The following is an 18,528-nucleotide window of genomic DNA, read 5'->3' on the forward strand; positions in this document are numbered from 1 at the left end:
ACTTACTTATTTTAAACTTCTCCCTTCCTTTCAACCACCCTTAAAATCTAATTACTGCTGGGACTCTAGACATAGTGAACTCAACAGGTCATTTACTGGGAGGAGATAACAAATGTATCAGTAGATGGTTCTAGCATGCCTCTGCATTACATTATCCTCAGTTATTATGCAAGCTGAAAACCTGCATTCCCCCCTTCCTAAATGTTGGTCTACCAATCCCCGCTCCCTGCATGGCTGTCCCCCCTCTCCCCCGGTAATCTCTGAAGTAAAGGACGATCTTTCACACAAGTTAGTATCTCTCTCAAATGTATCTAGTTTGCAAATGTATGTAAGACCTCTATAGACCACTCTATATATGATATAAAGTCAAGTTTTACTCTTGAAAAGTGACTGAAGATTGGCATAATGTGATTAGATGTTTATTGTCTCACTGATTCTAGACCAAATATGCAGAGTTTAGAAATAAAAACATGAGTTTTGTGCTAGACTTCAAGTCCAGCTAGATTCTTTCCTTCAAATGCAACACCACCAATCATTGATTCTAAAGGCCAAATGAGTCTCTTTTATGTGTCTGCAACTTCACTAGCCTTCAAGGAGAGTGAATAGGTACAAGTGGCCTCATTTGGCCTGCGGACTATAAGTGATTATGTGTAAAGGAGGAAAGAACCCAGTATGATAACTAGAAAAGCTATCTTTATCTGCCAACTGAGAAAATTTGACATGGAATCAGTGAGACAGAAAATAAATCTAGCAATGCCTTGTTCTTGGTTGTTTTTTTTTTTAAAAAAAAAAGAAGTGTCCCTTTTCATACTAGTAGCACACTAAATCATTCCAAACAGTTATCTTCTTTGAAGCAACTCCAGAGAGGAGAGTCTTTTATCTTCCCATATCTTGTAGATTAGGTCCAGGAAAGAGTCCAGATAGATCTAAAGGCTGAGTATTGGCTAAGTCTTGTGTTGTTTTCTTTAAATAGCTGGCTCTTTCCCTCATCAGATTTTCCTATGTTGCCAAATAAAAGGGAATTCGCCATAAGCAGATCAGGTCAGAGAGTAGCCACGCTAGATCACTTCCCCTCTGTCACTCTCCGCAGTAGAGCCGATCTCGGATATTACACGTTAAACGTCCAGTAAATTAAGTTATTCTCACTCTTTGGATCCACACAGCCACAGCAAGCTGATTTTGGGTCTCTTCCCCTGCCAGAAAGAAGTCTTGCATATCCTATCCAGATCTTTCTTGAACTAATACATCAGTAAGACTGGCAAGACCGGTAACCATCTGGGTAATATATTCAGCTGTATCAAGTTAACTCTTTCAACACTGAAATTAAAAGGTGGTTCCCTCTAGATCAGGGGCTCTCAAACTGGGGGGGGGGGTCGTGACCCCTCAGGAGGTTGCAAAGTAGTTACATGGGAGTTGCAAGCTGTCAGCTCCCTGGCAGTGACAGCCCCAAGTCCCCATTAAATTACATTACCCCCCATTTTTAATTTATAAGGGGGAGGTTACACTCAGAGGCTTGCTGTGTGAAAGGGGTCACCAATACAAAAAGTTTGAAAACAACTGCTCTAGATTATATCTTCCTTTAGGCTATGTAAACAAGAGAAGGATTTAAGCATAAAAAGATCGGATATCATGAGAGTGATTATGACGCCCACGTATCTGAAGATTTCTACAGTTTGTAAAGAATTCCAGAGGGAAGAGAAGAGGTACTAACCCCCATCACACAACACAGTCCATTTAAGCATCTCCACTGGGGAAGTTTCTGCAAGTTTTCCTTTGGCTAAATCCCATTTTCAGACTGTGACAAGTCATTTTCCTTGGAAACTATGGCTCTCTGTGGATTATAAATCTTTAACAACTTGTTACACATCAATGAACTAATGGTCTTCCATTACCCTACAATAAGAACTTGGCCCTCTACCACACCAGTATTGGTAATATTATTAATCATGGTCATGACTACGTTTTAGTCACAGCTATTTTTAGTAAAAGTCCTGGACAGGTCATGGGCAGCAAACAAAAATTCACTGCCTGTGACCTATCCATAACTTTTACTATATACTCCTGACTAAAACTTTGGGGGGCGGGGGGGGAAGGCGCACGACCCAGAACCCCCATTGGTGCTGGGGTGGGAGAGGGGTGGCCAGCAGGCTCCCTACCTGGCTCCGCACCTCCCCCACCAGCAGCAGCAGAGTTTGGGTGTGGGAGGGGGCAGGGAGTAGGGGCACGGGATGGGGTGAGGCGGGTGCTGGGCGGGACTTACCTGGGGGGCTCCCTGGAAGCGGCGACATCCCCCTCACTCAGCTACTAGGTGTAGCCAAGGCCAGGCAGCTCTGCGTGCTGCCTCCACCTGCAGGCACCGCCCCCATACTCCCATTGGTCATGGTTACCGGCCAATGGGAGCTGAGAAGCCAACGCTCGGGGCGGAAGCAGCTCGCAGAAATGCCTGGCCATGCCTCCACCTAGCAGCTGAGCGAGGGGAATGCTGCCCCCCAGATAAGCGCTGCCCAGAGCCCAAATTCTGCTGCTGCGGGGGGAGGGAGCAGCCTGGTGGCCCAAGACTGCCCCAGCAATGGCCAATGCGACTGGCACAGGGACTGCCTGAGCTGCCCCTGAGCCAGGCACACCAGCCGCTGCAGAGGTCATGGAGGTCACAGAATATGTGACAAACTCGCAGCCTTAATCATGTTTATTACAGAAGTGCCTGGGGACCAACCAAATTCAGAGGCCTATTGCGCTAGGCACTGCACAAAAACAGTAGTAGACTGTTCCTGCCCAAAGAGCTAACAAACTTATAGACAAAGGGTAGGGAAAAGAGATATAACATATAGGCAAAGTGATCAACATGATAATAGCGAATGTCATGTTAGTTCTATGATTTTTTTGGGTATGTAATGTGGTTAGGAGGGGATTAGCTAAATGAAAATAAAAGAGGCAGAGGAGAAATGGGAGGGATATCTACAGCTGAAAGGGTGATGTTTGCTTTTTAATAAATTCTCCTCCATCGCTAAATTTAATTGAATGGATCTTACTAGTTTAGCTGGTACCCACAGGCTACATCCAAAAGGTGAGCTCATCTCTACACTCTGATTGGTGTGGGGGGAAATAAAGATCATATCTGAAGAAGAATTGAACTTTGGAAACAAAAATATTAAGTGCCCTAAGGACAATATTAAGTGTCCATCAGGACCACTCAGTATAAAATTATTCTTCGATTTCTACCACACTGGAAACCAAGTGAAGTCAATGAGATTTCACTTAGGTAAAGTGGGCTACATATCTAGATGAAGCGAACCCGACTAAGACAGAGATGATGCTAGTAGGCAGAAGAAAAATATTTCTAAGCGTTTGCAGCCACAGCATGGTCTCCTTTTCTTGAAGATCAACACACACAATTGGACATTTCAGTCTCTAGTTTAGGTGTATTCCTGGATTCCTCGCTGACATTAAGTATCGGGGTAGCCGTGTTAGTCTGTATCTACAAAAACAACAAGGAGTCTGGTGGCACCTTAAAGACTAACAGATTTATTTGGGCATAAGCTTTCGTGGGTAAAAACCTCACTTCTTCAGATGCATAGAGTGAAAGTTATAGATGCAGGCATTATATACTGACACGTGAAGAGCAGGGAGTTACTTCACAAGTGGATAACCAGTGTTGACAGGGCCAATTTAGTCAGGGTGGATGTAGTCCACTCCCAATAATAGATTAATGTAGTCCACTCCCAATAATGGACTACATCCACCCTGATTGAATTGGCCCTGCCAACACTGGTTCTCCACTTGTGAAGTAACTCCCTGCTCTCCATATGTCAGTATATAATGCCTGCATCTATAACTTTCACTCTATGCATCTGAAGAAGTGAGGTTTTTACCCACGAAAGCTTATGCCCAAATAAATCTGTTAGTCTTTAAGGTGCCACCAGACTCCTTGTTGTTTTTTCACTGACATTAAGCTCTCAAATAGCATATCTGCCAGTAATGCTTTCTACCACCATCTCTGGTTGGCCAGGAGACTCCATCCTATCCTGGCAGATGATGACTTGGCCTCAGTTAAGCATGTCTTTGTCATAGGGTGACCAGATTACAAGAATAAAATATCGGGAGACATGGGGAGGGGCAGCCACAGGATCACAGCCCCAACCCCATTGGAGCCATGGAGGAAGAGGAATACACAACCTGAAGGAAGCCACGGGTCGGGGACCCCCAGCTGCAGGCGCAGCCCCGCCATGGGTTGGGGGTGCACGGCCCCTGCTCCAGCCTTGCTGCAAGCTACAGGTTGAGGCTGCATGGCCCCAGCCCCCATCACAAGCACAGAGCCCCGGCTCCCGCCCGCAGCCCCGCCGCAAGCCACGGGCACAGGGCCCCAGCCCTGCCACTTACTGGGGGGATGATTCCCACCCAATGGGAAGTACCTGGCAGGTTCCTCTGGCTCCTAGGGGCAGCAGCAGCCAATGGGGTCTCCACTCCACATGCTCCGCCTGCCAGAAGCTGTGGGGAAGGACTCACTTGGGGGCATGAGTAGCACACAGCGCCCCAGGGTCAGGGGCAGCCAGGAGGAATCTGCGCCCTGTCCGTGCCCACAGCTCCCATTGGCCGCGATGGAGGCAGCGCTTGTGGTAGGTGCAGCATGCAGAGAGATACATCCCCGTCCACCCCTGTGCCTAGGGGCCGTAGGGAACTGCTGCCCACCATTTCCTGTGAGCCACCCCAAATAAGCACCGCCGGGACCCCAGGTAAGCGCTCACTGGTGTACTCCTCCAGCCCCGAGCCAAAATATCGGGACGCGGGACAAACAACTATATATCGCACAGTCCCGATTTGTCAACTCTCGACTGGATTACAACAATAAGATACACCTAGGCTTGAAGTCTTTGGCATTTAAACTCCAACTAATACACGACTTATCTGGAAAAGTACTATGCAAAATAACTACATTACCCTTTCACTGTTTTTTTAAAAAGACTACCTCCAAAAATTCAGATATACAGTCATCTTATGAAAGTTCAAACATGAAGCTCTATCTATATAAAATAAGGAGAATGTCACTTTAAATGTAATTTTAAATTATCAACACAAAACAGCTAGTCCTGGTCAGTTGAGTAATGCAAGCTAGTTTAACACTGTTTTAAGAAGCAAAGAAATTTATGTTATTGAAATCCATGCTTTTAGAATAGGATTCTACAGAACCAAGTTGCTTGGGAATGGTTATCCAATATTAGACATAACCCTACAGCAGAAAGATTTACTGTGTGAGTTTATTACACATGATCAGCTTTACTGAGGGCTGCAATTTCAAATCTAGCACTTCTCAACCTACAAAAAACTAAGGCCTGGTCTACATTAACCCCCCAATTCGAACTAAGGTACGCAACTTCAGCTACGTGAATAACGTAGCTGAAGTCGATGGACCTTAGTTCGAACTTACCGCGGTCCAGATGCGGCAGGCAGGCTCCCCCGTCGACTCCGCGTACTCCTCTCGCCGAGCAGGATTACCGGAGTCGACGGCGAGCACTTCCGGGTTCGATTTATCGTGTCCAGACAAGATAAATTTCGGATACTTACGCGCCGAACCAGCGCGTAAGTATAGACATACCCTTAGAGAAAGTAGTGATGGTAGAATAATTGTATAAATTGTATAATTTCTTCCAAAAGGGAACATTAATCTTATTCCACCCAGTAATCCAGCAATATTTTTGTTAAGAACTGAAATTTCTCTCTAACATGAACATTTTGTTTAAAAAAAAAATCTCAAAAACTTAGTGTCAGCTAGTGGCTACTCTTTCTTTCAGAGTATGGAACAGAAGAAAAAACTATCAAGAGACAAGAGTGTTGGCCCAGTAACTTGTTTTTTCCCCACATACGTTACCTCCAATTTAACCATATAAGTCAAAACTTAGTTTAGTGAATTTAAGATATAATAGGCAGCAACAACAGCAAAGCAGAATAGACGAGACCACCATTTTTGTTTAGAAAACAATCCAAGGAAAGTTTCCTTTGAATTCCTGCAGGGTTTCTACCCTATTTAAGCATTTCCATTTTACATCCACTTACATTCTACATTGTTGTTATCTTGATATTTGTCTACACTGGAGCTAATACACTATTTGCTGACCCAGTTATCTTTCATAATAATTGTTCAAAAGGTAGCAACTAAAGGTTAGGTACAGTCATTACAAAAGAGACAAGAAGTGACCAGTAGATAAGGACCTGGGTAAATATTCAGAGATACCACAGCAGTTTCCATGCAAAAAATTAGATTTTGTTGTCTGTATTTCAGGCATACAGTCATTAATATTTCTCTATCAGCTATTACACAAGTAACTTAGTGGTAAATCACACAAATTTTGGTAGTGACTTACGCTGACTGGATCACATTCCATTTGTTTTGTCTGAAGCTCACAGAAATAATATCTGCTTTACAGCTGCATCTGTCTTCATGCCTGGATGCTTCAAACAGAAGAACTACTGATTTGGAAAACTAGAGATAGCTCAAAAAAATCTGTGGCCTTATTTCATAATAATGTTCACAACAACAACAAAAGAGCAGTGAGAAAGGAAAATTATATCTGCATTCACAAAGTGGGTTCTAGTTACTCCAATTAAGAGAGAGAATCCAATAAATTATTTTTTTCCCTAAATGTCCAAGAGTAGATCAGAATCGTAATATTTAGTTAAATATCTGCTCTGAAATCCCAGAACTTTTACTAACATGGCTTGGTTTTATCCTAATGTTAGAAGCTGACATCTGTGGTCACCTGATGTGAGATATCAAAACAGTGTCATCCCCGAGGAAGGCAAAAAACATGTTTTGTGAATTCACTGAGCTGAACTAGCTGCCCAGAAACTCATACATTTATTTATTCATTCAAGAGAGATTGAAAATTGAGCCAAGATAAAAGCCAGAGACCAAGAACTTGGTTCTTGGTTAAAGTGGAAAGGTTCTCATCCAGTAACTAGCAAAAATTAATATTTTTTCTCATAAAAAACCCCTCTCATCAATACTACTAAAGAAGACTGTATTAGACTATTAGCCTACAAAAAAGGAATGACACTGAGGTTGCACCAATATTTATATATAAGATATATCTTAGTACTATTTCCTTATTTCACCTGCTAGTGAGTGGTATAATCCAAGGGTCCGGATTATATGGGAACACAGCATAACTGAATCGACCCAAATTATCCTAATCAACCCTTTTGACTGACATTTGACAAAGTTAGACAATGCCAAGACACTCCAGTCACACTAGTGGGGAAAACAGAACAGTGCAAGTGCTAAAAACAAAATTTGTGCAAGATACAGGACTTACATTTCTCCAAGACCAAAGATGGTAAAGCAGCACTGTTAGAATGGGGGACTAGAGATAGTTTTAAATTCTGATATTTTATGAACTGATAAGATTAGAAATCAAATGCTTTATGCCACTGGAAATCTGGAGTTCCTAAACCAAAGCAGCTCAGAGAGCATACTAGCATGGTGTTGGATCTTTACAAATAAAGAATGGCAAAATATTTAAGTATTGAGTACTACCTTGACTACTAGGCACTACAAGAATGGTAATATTCTTAAAGTTGATGATAGTGACTAACAAAGCTGTTGTGGAAATCAAGCAATTTCCTGCAATTAAAAATAGATGGTTTTGGTTTGTGTGGAGCCACAGTACATTTTACCTATTCAATGCAATGCAAAAGGTCAGTATGCAGGCTTACATTTTACCACTCTGACCTCACCCTCTCCTGAAGTGTTATCTTTATGGGGTCACACAGTTGTCCATTTCACAACTCTATACTAAACTATGTGCACTGAAAAGCATTACATAAATTTCATTGTTAACAAGTGATTCTGTGCAGATTTCCAGACCATGGAATTTTATAGAGAGTGGATTCTGTACAAGGTGAATGAGCTGGTGGTAGCTACAATTAATCACTAATTTGCAATTTAGCAGATTGTGTCATAGAAGCCTTAACACCGATGTCTGCAGCAAGGTTACAAGTTCCTCCTGAATTCCATGTTCCCCTTTAATATGATGACAATTTTCACTTAAAAAAAAAAAAAGTTAATTCACTGAAGTTTAAGATCTGGCTTCCAACTACTTTTATTTCTTCACAGTATTTATTCTCCCTTCTTCAGCACATTTGATAATGGCTTTGGGGATGATCAGACTGTGTATAGGCTCTTTGCCAATTTGAGGGGCCAGATGGGAATAGCGAATATAATTAAGGTAATAATCAGTTATTGCTCAAACTGGAGGACAAAGATTATATAACACCCTCTTCCACATGCCATTATACAAGGTGACAATATGTTCCTCATTTTTACAGTGCACAGTACCTTCCATGCAATTTAAAAAGTGATCTTACAACATCCCAAGTAGACATCTGTAGCAAAAGAGTCTGCTTTTCCAGAACAAAAAGTTACCTTTCCTTCCTTTAGATATACAATAAGATTTATTAGATTCCAGTTTAAGCCATGTTAGTGTTTACAGTATTAGGAGAGAAGGGCAACATGACAGCATTCATTCATGTTAAAGGTCAAATACCCACAGAAGTAGAAATACAGCCAGACAGTGTTAGCACAATATTTACTGCTATTAAAAATATTAATTGTTCTTGCAATTAACCTTTTTATTAAGTTAGTGTTAGGAAGAATGAATTACTTTTATAACAAAAGTGCTTTTTCAAACCTCTCAGCATGCACAAGATACTTTAAAAATTGGTAGACTATGAGATAACAGGGACTCATGCAACAGAAGAATGCCAAGTAATGTCAAGCACCACAGAGCATTTAGTACAGCGGGCCAGCATCTTTTTCCTGCTAGCAGAGTCTCATTTGGATGAAGTCAGGAGCTAAATCTGCAAGCCATGCAACAGGTGGCCAAAAAGACTGAAACTGGACTTTATTTGTTAGGAGAAAAAAACCCACCCTTTAATTTTAAAGCTAATACATGCTGAAGAACAGAATTTTTATTCAGCCATCCTTTTATTCTATGAACCCTTTGATTGAACACAAATCTTAAGTACTTTTAATGTACAGAAGCAGAAAATAATTCCCACTAGTTTTACATTGCAGCTCAATTTTAGATCTAATTATTTGGCACCCCAACTCCTGTTTTCTTCTTGTTTATGACCAAGATGAACATATGGCTGCCATCACAAGAGATAGTAACTCAATTTATTAGCTCCACCCATAGTTAAGACAAGATTTACACTACATATTTCAGAGTGGTTTGAATTGTTTCACATTAGTTTATTCTTTATTCCCCTCTCCCCATTGTATTATACTCGTTTGTGCATAGACCTCTCAGTAGATGGAGGAATGTTCAAACATTTATCACTATAAAAATCCAGCTTTTAATATGTATTTTATTTTTATTCTGACAATCAACAGAAATCCAATTTCAGTCCACTGTTCCATACTACTAGGGCTTAAGGGAAGAGAAGTGGGAACTTAAGAAGCATAAATATATACAGTAATTTCCCTTGATTTCCTTCCTCTTTCAATACAATCTGTTTCTCACCACCAAAGGCGCAAGACTCTTAAGAATTTTGGTTTGATTCTTTTGAAGGAGGAGCGGGGAGATTCAGCATTTGCAGTTATGAAAGTAAAGAAGCTAGACACAAAATGTGCATGCTCACAGTGTCTCACCAATAACTGGACCAGGAGAAGTTACCCTCTTTTATACATTAAACTCATTATGACTAAGCAATTCGCATTCTGCCAGAAATAAATTTATTACAGTGGGATTGGCAATGATTGCTATAATTATAGCTACATTTGTTTTCATTCTAACCCAAATCAGCTGATGTTAATCAGGACTTGAAAAGTGTCCTCAACACCTGCTATCCTGAGGTCAAAGCATACGAGCCCAGATAAAAATACACCAAGGCTGCATCCCTCCCACCAAAGCCATGATTATTCCACTTACATTGCCTCATCTTCATTCCCCTTCAAAACACAACATCCTCCTTCCTTCTCCGTCAAATAAAATCAACTCACACGCCATGTTAATAAATTCTGGGTTACCCTCTAAATTATTTTTCCCCATAGTCCCCCATATGTGATAATTTGGGCACCTCTTTGCAGGAGGATTCTTCTGGGGCTGCCACCCCCCTGGATCTGCATCCAAACGCTCTTCCACATGGGTGGACTGTTCTGCTGTTTGCGACTCCCTTATATCCAGGAAAAGCAGTATCCTCAAACACTGTGCACTGCTCTCCCACCCTTGAAGGAAATGGTGCCTGTCATGCTCTGCTCCTTTCTTCCCCCTTTCCCTCTAAAAACCGAGCTAGTGAATCCTCAGCTGGACGCACCCATCCAGTTTTTCTACTCCCCCTGGATGAACAACAGAGTGGGGTTTCAAATCCTACACACATTTTCAGGAAACTTTTACCTTTCCACACAAGAATTTTCCATGTTCTCTCTATGCCTGAAGGGGTAATTAAAAAAAAAAAAGTTTTAGCAAAACCAACTCAACCCATATTGAGCGAAAATAGAGTGAAAAACTTGTCGCATTAAGCAAAAATTCTTGCAATTTTAAAAATAAGACAACTTTAAATGTTTAAAGGAGTCTGTATAGAAAGTTTAAATCTGGTATGAAGGTTAGCTCTAGTTCAGTTTGGCTTATGGTATATGAGTGTTCCAGTAAAAATTGGTTTGATTTGACTGAGTTATGAACATTTGAAAATAGTGTATTCTCACTAAATTTGTGACTAGTGCAGCTAATGAAGGCAGCACTGCCTAGGGTCTGAGTGATAATTTAGCTACCTAATAGTTTAATGCAGGTGACATGGAGCCCAAGCCAAACCTCTGAAGACCTTGTAAGATGCAAGGAGCTAAGAGTTGATGGGCCCTGTGCAAGGTGAGCAAGAGGGAGTCCTGCATTAGTACAAGTCAGAAGCATTGCAGAGACTGAGGCTCACAAAAAAGGGATTCTCCCCAGGTGACAGGACAACACAGCTTGTAAGTCTGGGAGAGTGAAGCTCCTTTATTTTTTCTTTTAGAAAACTTGCCCTATTTTGCATATGCATTGAGGTAGTGTTTAATTACATGATCACAATACTATTCCTCAAAGAGTAAGTACAAAAGAAAATAAGATTGTGGAAAACACTAGACAGACATGTGCAGTAGTTCTACTGTGTGTGGCAAGAAAATCAGAGTCCGTGAAAATCATTTATATGACAAGTGTATAGTAAACCAATCTTAGACTGGTACACCACAGACAATAAAGTATACAAACCATAGTAACAGTGGAAGTTTGCTGGAATATTATAAGCCAAATTTCTCAGATCAATTAGCTTTACTGTTAACTGCTTTATCTCCTAAAGCGTACCTAGAAGGCTATTTGAAAAGGTAGTGTATAGTACAATGTAGCTAACAAAATTATTTGACGTCTTGAGTTATTAAAAAAGTTCTCAAACTTCATTGCACCACGACGCCCCTCTGACAACAAAAATTACTACACGACCACACACACACGCACACACACGCACACGTGGCAGAAGCCACAGCCCGAGGACTTCAGCCCTGAAGCCGCAGCCTGAGCCTCCGCAAGTCTAATGCCGGCCCTGGACTTGCTTGGGCTTCGGCTTCAGTCTGGAGCTCCAGCGAGTCTAGCACCAGCCCTGGCGACCACATTAAAACAGGGTCATGACCCACATTTTGAGAACTGCTGTCCTAGACAATGACTATAATGAAATTAGTACAAGCATAAAATAAAATTTAAAATTTGTATCCTAAGATTAGAGAGGCACTTGTTTATTACATTTTTTAAAATTCTGTGCAATCATGTCATTTAAAACTGTGTTACAATGCAAACAGAGTTACAGTTGAGCATTCCATTGTAACTAACAATTCTGACTTTTGGTTGTGGTGCACCCAAATTTACCATAACTTTTTGTATAGAATTTGTACCAACATGATGTACATGTTTTGTAATACAAACATCATACAAGCACTAATTTTTCTTTCTAGCCAAAGCTGGTGAATCCAAATACTACAATAGGCAGCTCATAAATGCTAACAATAATATAGAATCATAGAAGATTAGGGTTGGAAGAGACCTCAGGAGGTTATCTAGTCCGACCCCCTGCTCAAAGCATCCCAGTCAGGTCTTTGTCAAGCCAGGCCTTAAAAACCTCTAAGGACAGAGATTTCACCACCTCCCTAGGTAACCCATTCCAGTGCTTCACCACCCTCCTAGTGAAATAGTTTTTCCTAATATCCAACCTAGACCTCCCCCCACTGCAACTTGAGACCATTGCTTCTTGTTCTGTCATCTGCCACCACTGAGAACACTACAGAGCACATACAGACAGCTCTCACAAAGACTACAAAGTTTAAATATACCAATGCCCAGAATTTTGTCTTAAATTAGTTCAGATTACAGTTACTACAGACTAATGTGTATATATTATAATTTAAGTCAAGTAACTATGAAAAATAATCCCTTTTCACACTCTTACCAATAGTCCACATGAATAAGAAGCAGTAAATAAAATACAATGTAACTTATACGGTACTGCTTCTCTTTGAGACAGTATGTCATTAGAAATACTAGTTCACACTTTTTTCCTTTATAGGATTCATTTTACTGATGGTTGGTTTAAAAATACACAATGCTTTAAGTTAAGTCACCCTGTATAGTTAAATATTTTCTTAAATCACAAATGATTTTCTCCATTTAACAATAGAATTCCGATCTGTAGCCTATTTAAAAAAATATTTTTACTTTTTTCATGCTGTTTTTGGAGATTATGGGTATGCTTCCCAAAGAGATGAAGGGAGCAGAAGCATTTTTTTTCTAGGTGGCTGGCTGGCTGAGTTCCTGTTTGAATTATTTTATAGGCTGCTGGGATTTTAGTTGTATTACTGATTACATATTAGGAAGCCAAGAGACTTGTATAGGGATCTTTATTATTCAAAACTAAATAATAAACAAACATATCTATATGTCATTGATGTCTCTTAAAAACGTCTCAGTAACTGAATGATCATTCACACACAAACACACTAAAAAGTCATTCATGTGAAGAGTTTCTCCATGAATAAAGCACAATTTGTTACTCCTGACAGAACAATGATACTGGGGAAATAAAGCATACAGTAGTATATTTTCTTAACAAAATGACTTCAACATGGTTCTCATACAGCTCAAAATTAGTGTAACTGAAGAGACAAAGTTTACTTTTTCTAGTTGATAAACATCTTACACATGTAATGCAATTCTTTTTTTAAATGATTAGCTGGCACAGGAAAAAATATTCAATATGCAATTTAATGTATCACAAAATTATGCACTACAAATCTCTTTACCATGTTTTCCTCCTTTTAAATTTTGAAAATAAAAATGTTTATAAATGTCCTCCTTTTTATTTTGGAAAGCATTGTCAGGAAAGGTAAAAAGCAGAAGGCGGTACACCTTTGGTACAGTGGTGGTGGGGCTGGTCTTACAATGATAAGTGCAATAAAGAAGGGGTCAAGAAACTTCACATGCAAAATATCATTATCTACGGTAACTTACCTCAATGTCCTGTAGGCTGAATTCCTTTTGATCTTTGAAGTTTGCAGCTCCAGCACTCAGCTCCATCAGCATTTTTGCTATTTCTGGTTTTATTGCTGCCGTGAGCCGACTCGCTGCTTCCATGACATGTTCCTGCACGTCTTTCAGTTGCATAGCTGCCTTTGAATAGTGAGAGTTCCTAAATACACTGCTGAAAAGGTCTGTAAGGAAAGTGCTCGCACGGCAAAACACATTGAGTGCATCCAGATATTTGGAGATTCCCTGCTGGATGTCTGCAATCGGAGTAGTATGGGACACAGGGTGGTTGCAGCTGCCTGCAGCAGCTGAGGAGACCAAAGGGGAAGCCGGGGTAGTAGATGCCAACGGTGCGCTCAGGGTCCTGCCTAGCTCAGGCATTTGATACTGCTGGTGTTGCTGCACTTTTTGCTTGGACCCGCCAAGCAAAAAGCGCCGCTTATAGTCCATTTTACTTTCCTGTGCACTACAGCAATACATAAGTAAGTAGTTGTTCAAAAAGTCCTTGGATTAGCAATCTGTTGTCAAATTCCTTCCTCAGAAATGTAGTTATGTATAGTAACAGTGGAGGACTGTGTACATATGTTTCATAAAAGGCATTTCAAAAGGGCAGGCGTCTGTATAATCTGTATCAGCAGTGAAAAACGCAGATTTGCTGACTTAGTATTTTCAGTGCAGCCCTGCTGCAATTACAAAGTGAACTCAAAAAGCAAGCTGAAGTATCTCAAAACAAAACAAAAAAATTTATCTCATTTAGTATTCCCACTCTGTACATAAGATGCACTATGAAGGGAAGAAACTAACTCCTATAATTTCCTTGCCAGCACTTGTTGACACCTGATGTTAAAATTCATAAAACGTAAATCATCTTTTAGGAGTAATACCTTAATGGAGCTTTCCAACTAGTAATACCAAGAAAAGTGGAACAAAACCACTGATCAACAGCGATTGTAAAAGCAGTGCAGAGACTCTTTCCTTGAAAAACAAAGTCCTTATGTCAGCAGATCAAATATCTTCCATGTCTTGACAGATCCAGTCTGTCAAAACAGTTTGTTTGTAGTGTCTCTTCTTAATACTGAAAAAAAAATGGTTTTGTTTTCTGAAGACTTTGCAAGTTATTAAAAACTAGAGTGTTTATTATTGCAAGCCTTCTCTTTTTCTTCTGTATGATGAGGTAGTTGTTTCCAATGTAACATTAATAAGTGGTGCTTCCAGATTGAGTTTGCCTTCAATTGTAGAGTCTGCAGCAAGAATGCACAAATGTATTTGTAAGGCCTCTAGGTCATTTCCTGTCAGGGGAAGGGAAAAAAGTTAAAAAAGGTTATGGAACAATGAGAGGTTTTGTTAAGATTTTAACTCCTACTGTATCCTGGTGCATTTATCTTGCGGTAAGCTGTCAACAATACATCTGATCAAAACGGGAGAGGGCCATTTACATTTTTTTTTTGTAAAGAAATGTAACAATTTAATAAAATCAAATTAAATTCAGAACTATTGCATATTTCCTCATGAGTTATCTCACACTTAATGGATTTATCAAAACTGCCAAGCGTAGGACTTGCAGTTCAACACTGGCGCAACTCCAGCACTGGCAGCCACAGTGGAGAGCTGTAGCACAGACAGGGCCCTGCAGGTTTTAACCACTGTGGGCATGTCTTCACTGCAACGTAAGCCCAGTGTTAGAACTCGAAATAGCAGACTCTGGCTTTGTTAACCTCGGGCTTGAGCGTCTACAATAATTTGCAACCCCCAGCCAGGAACTGTTGAACCCTAGATCCCAACCTAGGGCTCCAGCATTTACATTGCATTATGCAGATCCAAGTCCAACCACCCATCCCAGACTTTCTAGAGCCCTTCCAAAATGTGGCCACTCTAGCCCTTTCTTCATGATGCAGCATGGGAAAACTTGCCTGTCCACCAAACTTTCTTTGTCCTCTGGACAGTCAAGTCAGCCTGTGGGAGTGTGGGAAACTTTTGGAGGATTCCCAGAGCATGAGTCCAGTGGGGCGGTGTCTACCTGAAAAGCAGTAAGCCACGAATCATGGATCCTGACTTGACTTGACTCAGGCTGAAACTCTCCACTCTTGTGGGGTCCTGGGACCCTGGTTCAGCACGATTTGTGTGTGGACAGAAGGGAATTAGGCTTGAGCCTGAGTTCAAATGCTAGGCTTACACTGTAGTGTAGACATACCCCTGTGTTGTCCAACACTACATTTTTAATTAATCTTTTTAAGCAGTAAATATACCAAAAAAAGTTTACATCACAATTTGTTGCAGGAATTTGAAGACCCTGTTAGATCCAAAGAACCAACTAAATTAAACCAATTAAAAAGAAACAACATACACAGATCCTTCATTTTCTTTTAATATTTAAAATTTTGACTCCTGGAGGAATTCTGAGCCACTGCATAAGCGCAGAATCCATGTGCCATACATCTGCAGAATTCATGTGCTGCATAGAATTTTTTTTTCTCTGCAGAAAATACATTCTGCTGGAAAGATGCTGCAGTTATGCTTTTTGCCCACCAGGGTCTGCTGTGGCACTAGAATACAGAGTAGCTGCTCCCAGGCAGGAGCAGCGCCAGCTGCAGATAGGGAAGAGAAGAGGCTGTATTCCTCACAGTGCCCTGCCCGAGGGGCCAGGTCAGGAGGCACAGGACATGAGGGGATGGACAGCGTGGGGCACACTGGGCTGCTGGGGGGGGGGGGGGAAATCACAGACTGGGGTTCAGAAAGGCTAGTGGGGGACAGACTGGGGTGGGGGGCTGAATGGGAGTGGAGGTGCAGGGCCAAATGAGGACAGGGGAAGGGGGTGCAGGGACACATGGGGACAGGGGCATGTGCCTGACAGAGAGTCTAGGGGTCAGCCAGGGTCTGCATGGAGGAAGCTCCTTAACAATCCCTCCCCCACAAATAAAAACTTGTTCCATACTTCTCTCACCCACACCCAATAACCCTCCAAGTTCATTCCCACACTCCTTCCCAGCAATTACTTCCCTCTCCCTCAAGTTGTCTGTTATCCCTGACTCCCCAAAGCCTTTGCACTGCTTCTGAGGGGGGCAGAAATATGTTTATGTATTGTACTTTAAATGAATTATTATCCAAAATTCTTTATTAATATGCCTATTTGTCAAAAACACATTTCCTGGATCTTTTTTGTTGTATGTATTGTTACAGACATACTTGCTGACAGGTATTCTGAAATAAATTATCAAAATAATTGAAACTCGCATTATTATATTGTTATTTTGACAAATAAAATATGCAGAATTTTAAAATATTCAGTGCAGAATTTTTAATTTTTTGGTGCTAAATTCCCCCTGGAGTATAAAATAAAACCTTTAAGATATACAAAGAACTACCTTGACCTATCAGTCTATACTCTGTCCCAGTAGTAAAGTTTAATTGAGCACCTCTGTCAGAGTTCCTTACAATGTACTTTCCAGAACTTTATCAGCAGATGGCCCTCACTTTTTGTGGAAACTGCTTCCTCTGACAATCCACCAAAGATGGGTTTGTCATAGGGTACAATGCCAGGCACGATAATTTGGTCAGACAATAGCTAAACTATTAATAATTATTAACCATACTTTTGTCTCTCTATAAATATAATCAACTTGATAGTGCAAGGGCAATATGCTTGCAGATGCTCTCCTGGGAGCAATAGTGGTTATGATTTATAAATGGTATCCCATGTTTAAAAAACATTTAAAAAAATTAAACAGTTCTGATGCTTTAGTGAGAAGCATTTGCATTCTTGAACATATGTTCCTTTTTCTGTTGATTCAACTTAGTATATGAAAGCTAAGACATTTCAAAATTATTGCAAAATAGATTTTAGCATTCATTATAATTTTAAGTTTCCACTATTATTTTCATACTCAAGAGATTTTTATTTATTCATGTAAATATTGAAAATGTTTGATATTAATTGGCAATAACCAACTGCTCAGACAAAGAGCAGGGTGTCTCCTAACTGAGGAGGAAGAATGGATCCAAGTACAGTGGGAAGGATAACCTGACATTAAAATAATGATCAATAAGTATAGCTGTCACCCAAAAGAGAGTATTTTCAAGAAACCATAACCAGTAGTGGCTATCGCTGAGATACTGAACAATAATTTAGAAGCCACTTTTAAAAATGCTAGCTAGCTTTTTCCATATGCACACTATTACTGCTTTTTGTTTCAAGTGTTACACTGAAGTATTAACGTGTGTTTTCAGGGATTATTTTCTCACTCAGTCTCCCAATTCAACATTTCAAAATGCAGTGATGTATTTTTTTTCCTCCTTGCTAGACAAGTTACAGTGCCCTGGGGAAAGCTTGATTAAAATGTCAGTTTTCCTGATTGCATACAAATGTATTGAGAACAAGAGAGCAGGCTATCAATTTGTACACACGGTGGATATTTATGTTACTCTGAAGAGCAAAATGGTAACAAAACATTTGGCCAAAATTTTAGGATTTTTAAGTATTTTTATTTCTGTATTTATTTCTATCTGCTTGAAGAAAGATATCAGAATAACACTTCATTGTCACATCCCCATGTGCTAGTTCAATGCTTTGAATATGACATATATAGACTTTGCTTGTCAGAATTTTTTTTGTTAAAAGAGAACTGACACTCATGCTCAGAACATAAACTATTTCCAAGCAGAAAATTTAGTTATAATTTGGGACTCAAGTTTCACAAAATAATTTTTTCATTCTTATTGAATTTCTAAATAGTGCCATCATGGGCATATCCATAAGTAAAACCAATGTAAGATGACCTTTAGGACACCTGGAACTCCTTAGTACCCTAAAATAATTAATCTTAATGTGAAGAATGCTCCAAACCTTACTGTTATGCTTGACATTGAGTATGTGTGTAATACTACATGCATATATTACACACACCACAGTGAAATTTGCAACATATATTGCACAAAATAAAAGTGAATGATCTTTCCTCTCTGCCTTTTCCCCCTTTCTATAGCTTTTCTTCAGTCGATA

General features: G+C 40.2%; 1 protein-coding gene across 15 annotated transcripts in view; it reads right to left on the bottom strand.

Annotated features, from left to right (window-relative positions):
- Positions 1–18,528, bottom strand: part of GARRE1 (granule associated Rac and RHOG effector 1) — a 97,363-nt gene that overhangs the window by 37,781 nt on the left and 41,054 nt on the right. For 7 of the 15 annotated variants that reach the window (XM_065567206.1, XM_065567198.1, XM_065567200.1 and 4 more), the window contains one exon: positions 13,518–14,821. The exons of 5 other annotated variants lie outside the window; for them this stretch is intronic. In XM_065567206.1, coding sequence (XP_065423278.1) covers positions 13,518–14,012 — 495 coding nt within the window. In that variant the 5' untranslated portion in view covers positions 14,013–14,821. Of the gene's footprint in view, positions 1–10,071; positions 10,207–13,517; positions 14,822–15,442; positions 15,550–18,528 lie in introns of those variants that run through there. 3 more of the 15 variants (XM_065567201.1, XM_065567205.1, XM_065567211.1) reach the window with 2 other exon arrangements.

This window comes from Chrysemys picta, chromosome 14 (assembly GCF_011386835.1).
Source record: "Chrysemys picta bellii isolate R12L10 chromosome 14, ASM1138683v2, whole genome shotgun sequence".
In the NCBI taxonomy this organism is placed as follows: domain Eukaryota; kingdom Metazoa; phylum Chordata; order Testudines; family Emydidae; genus Chrysemys; species Chrysemys picta.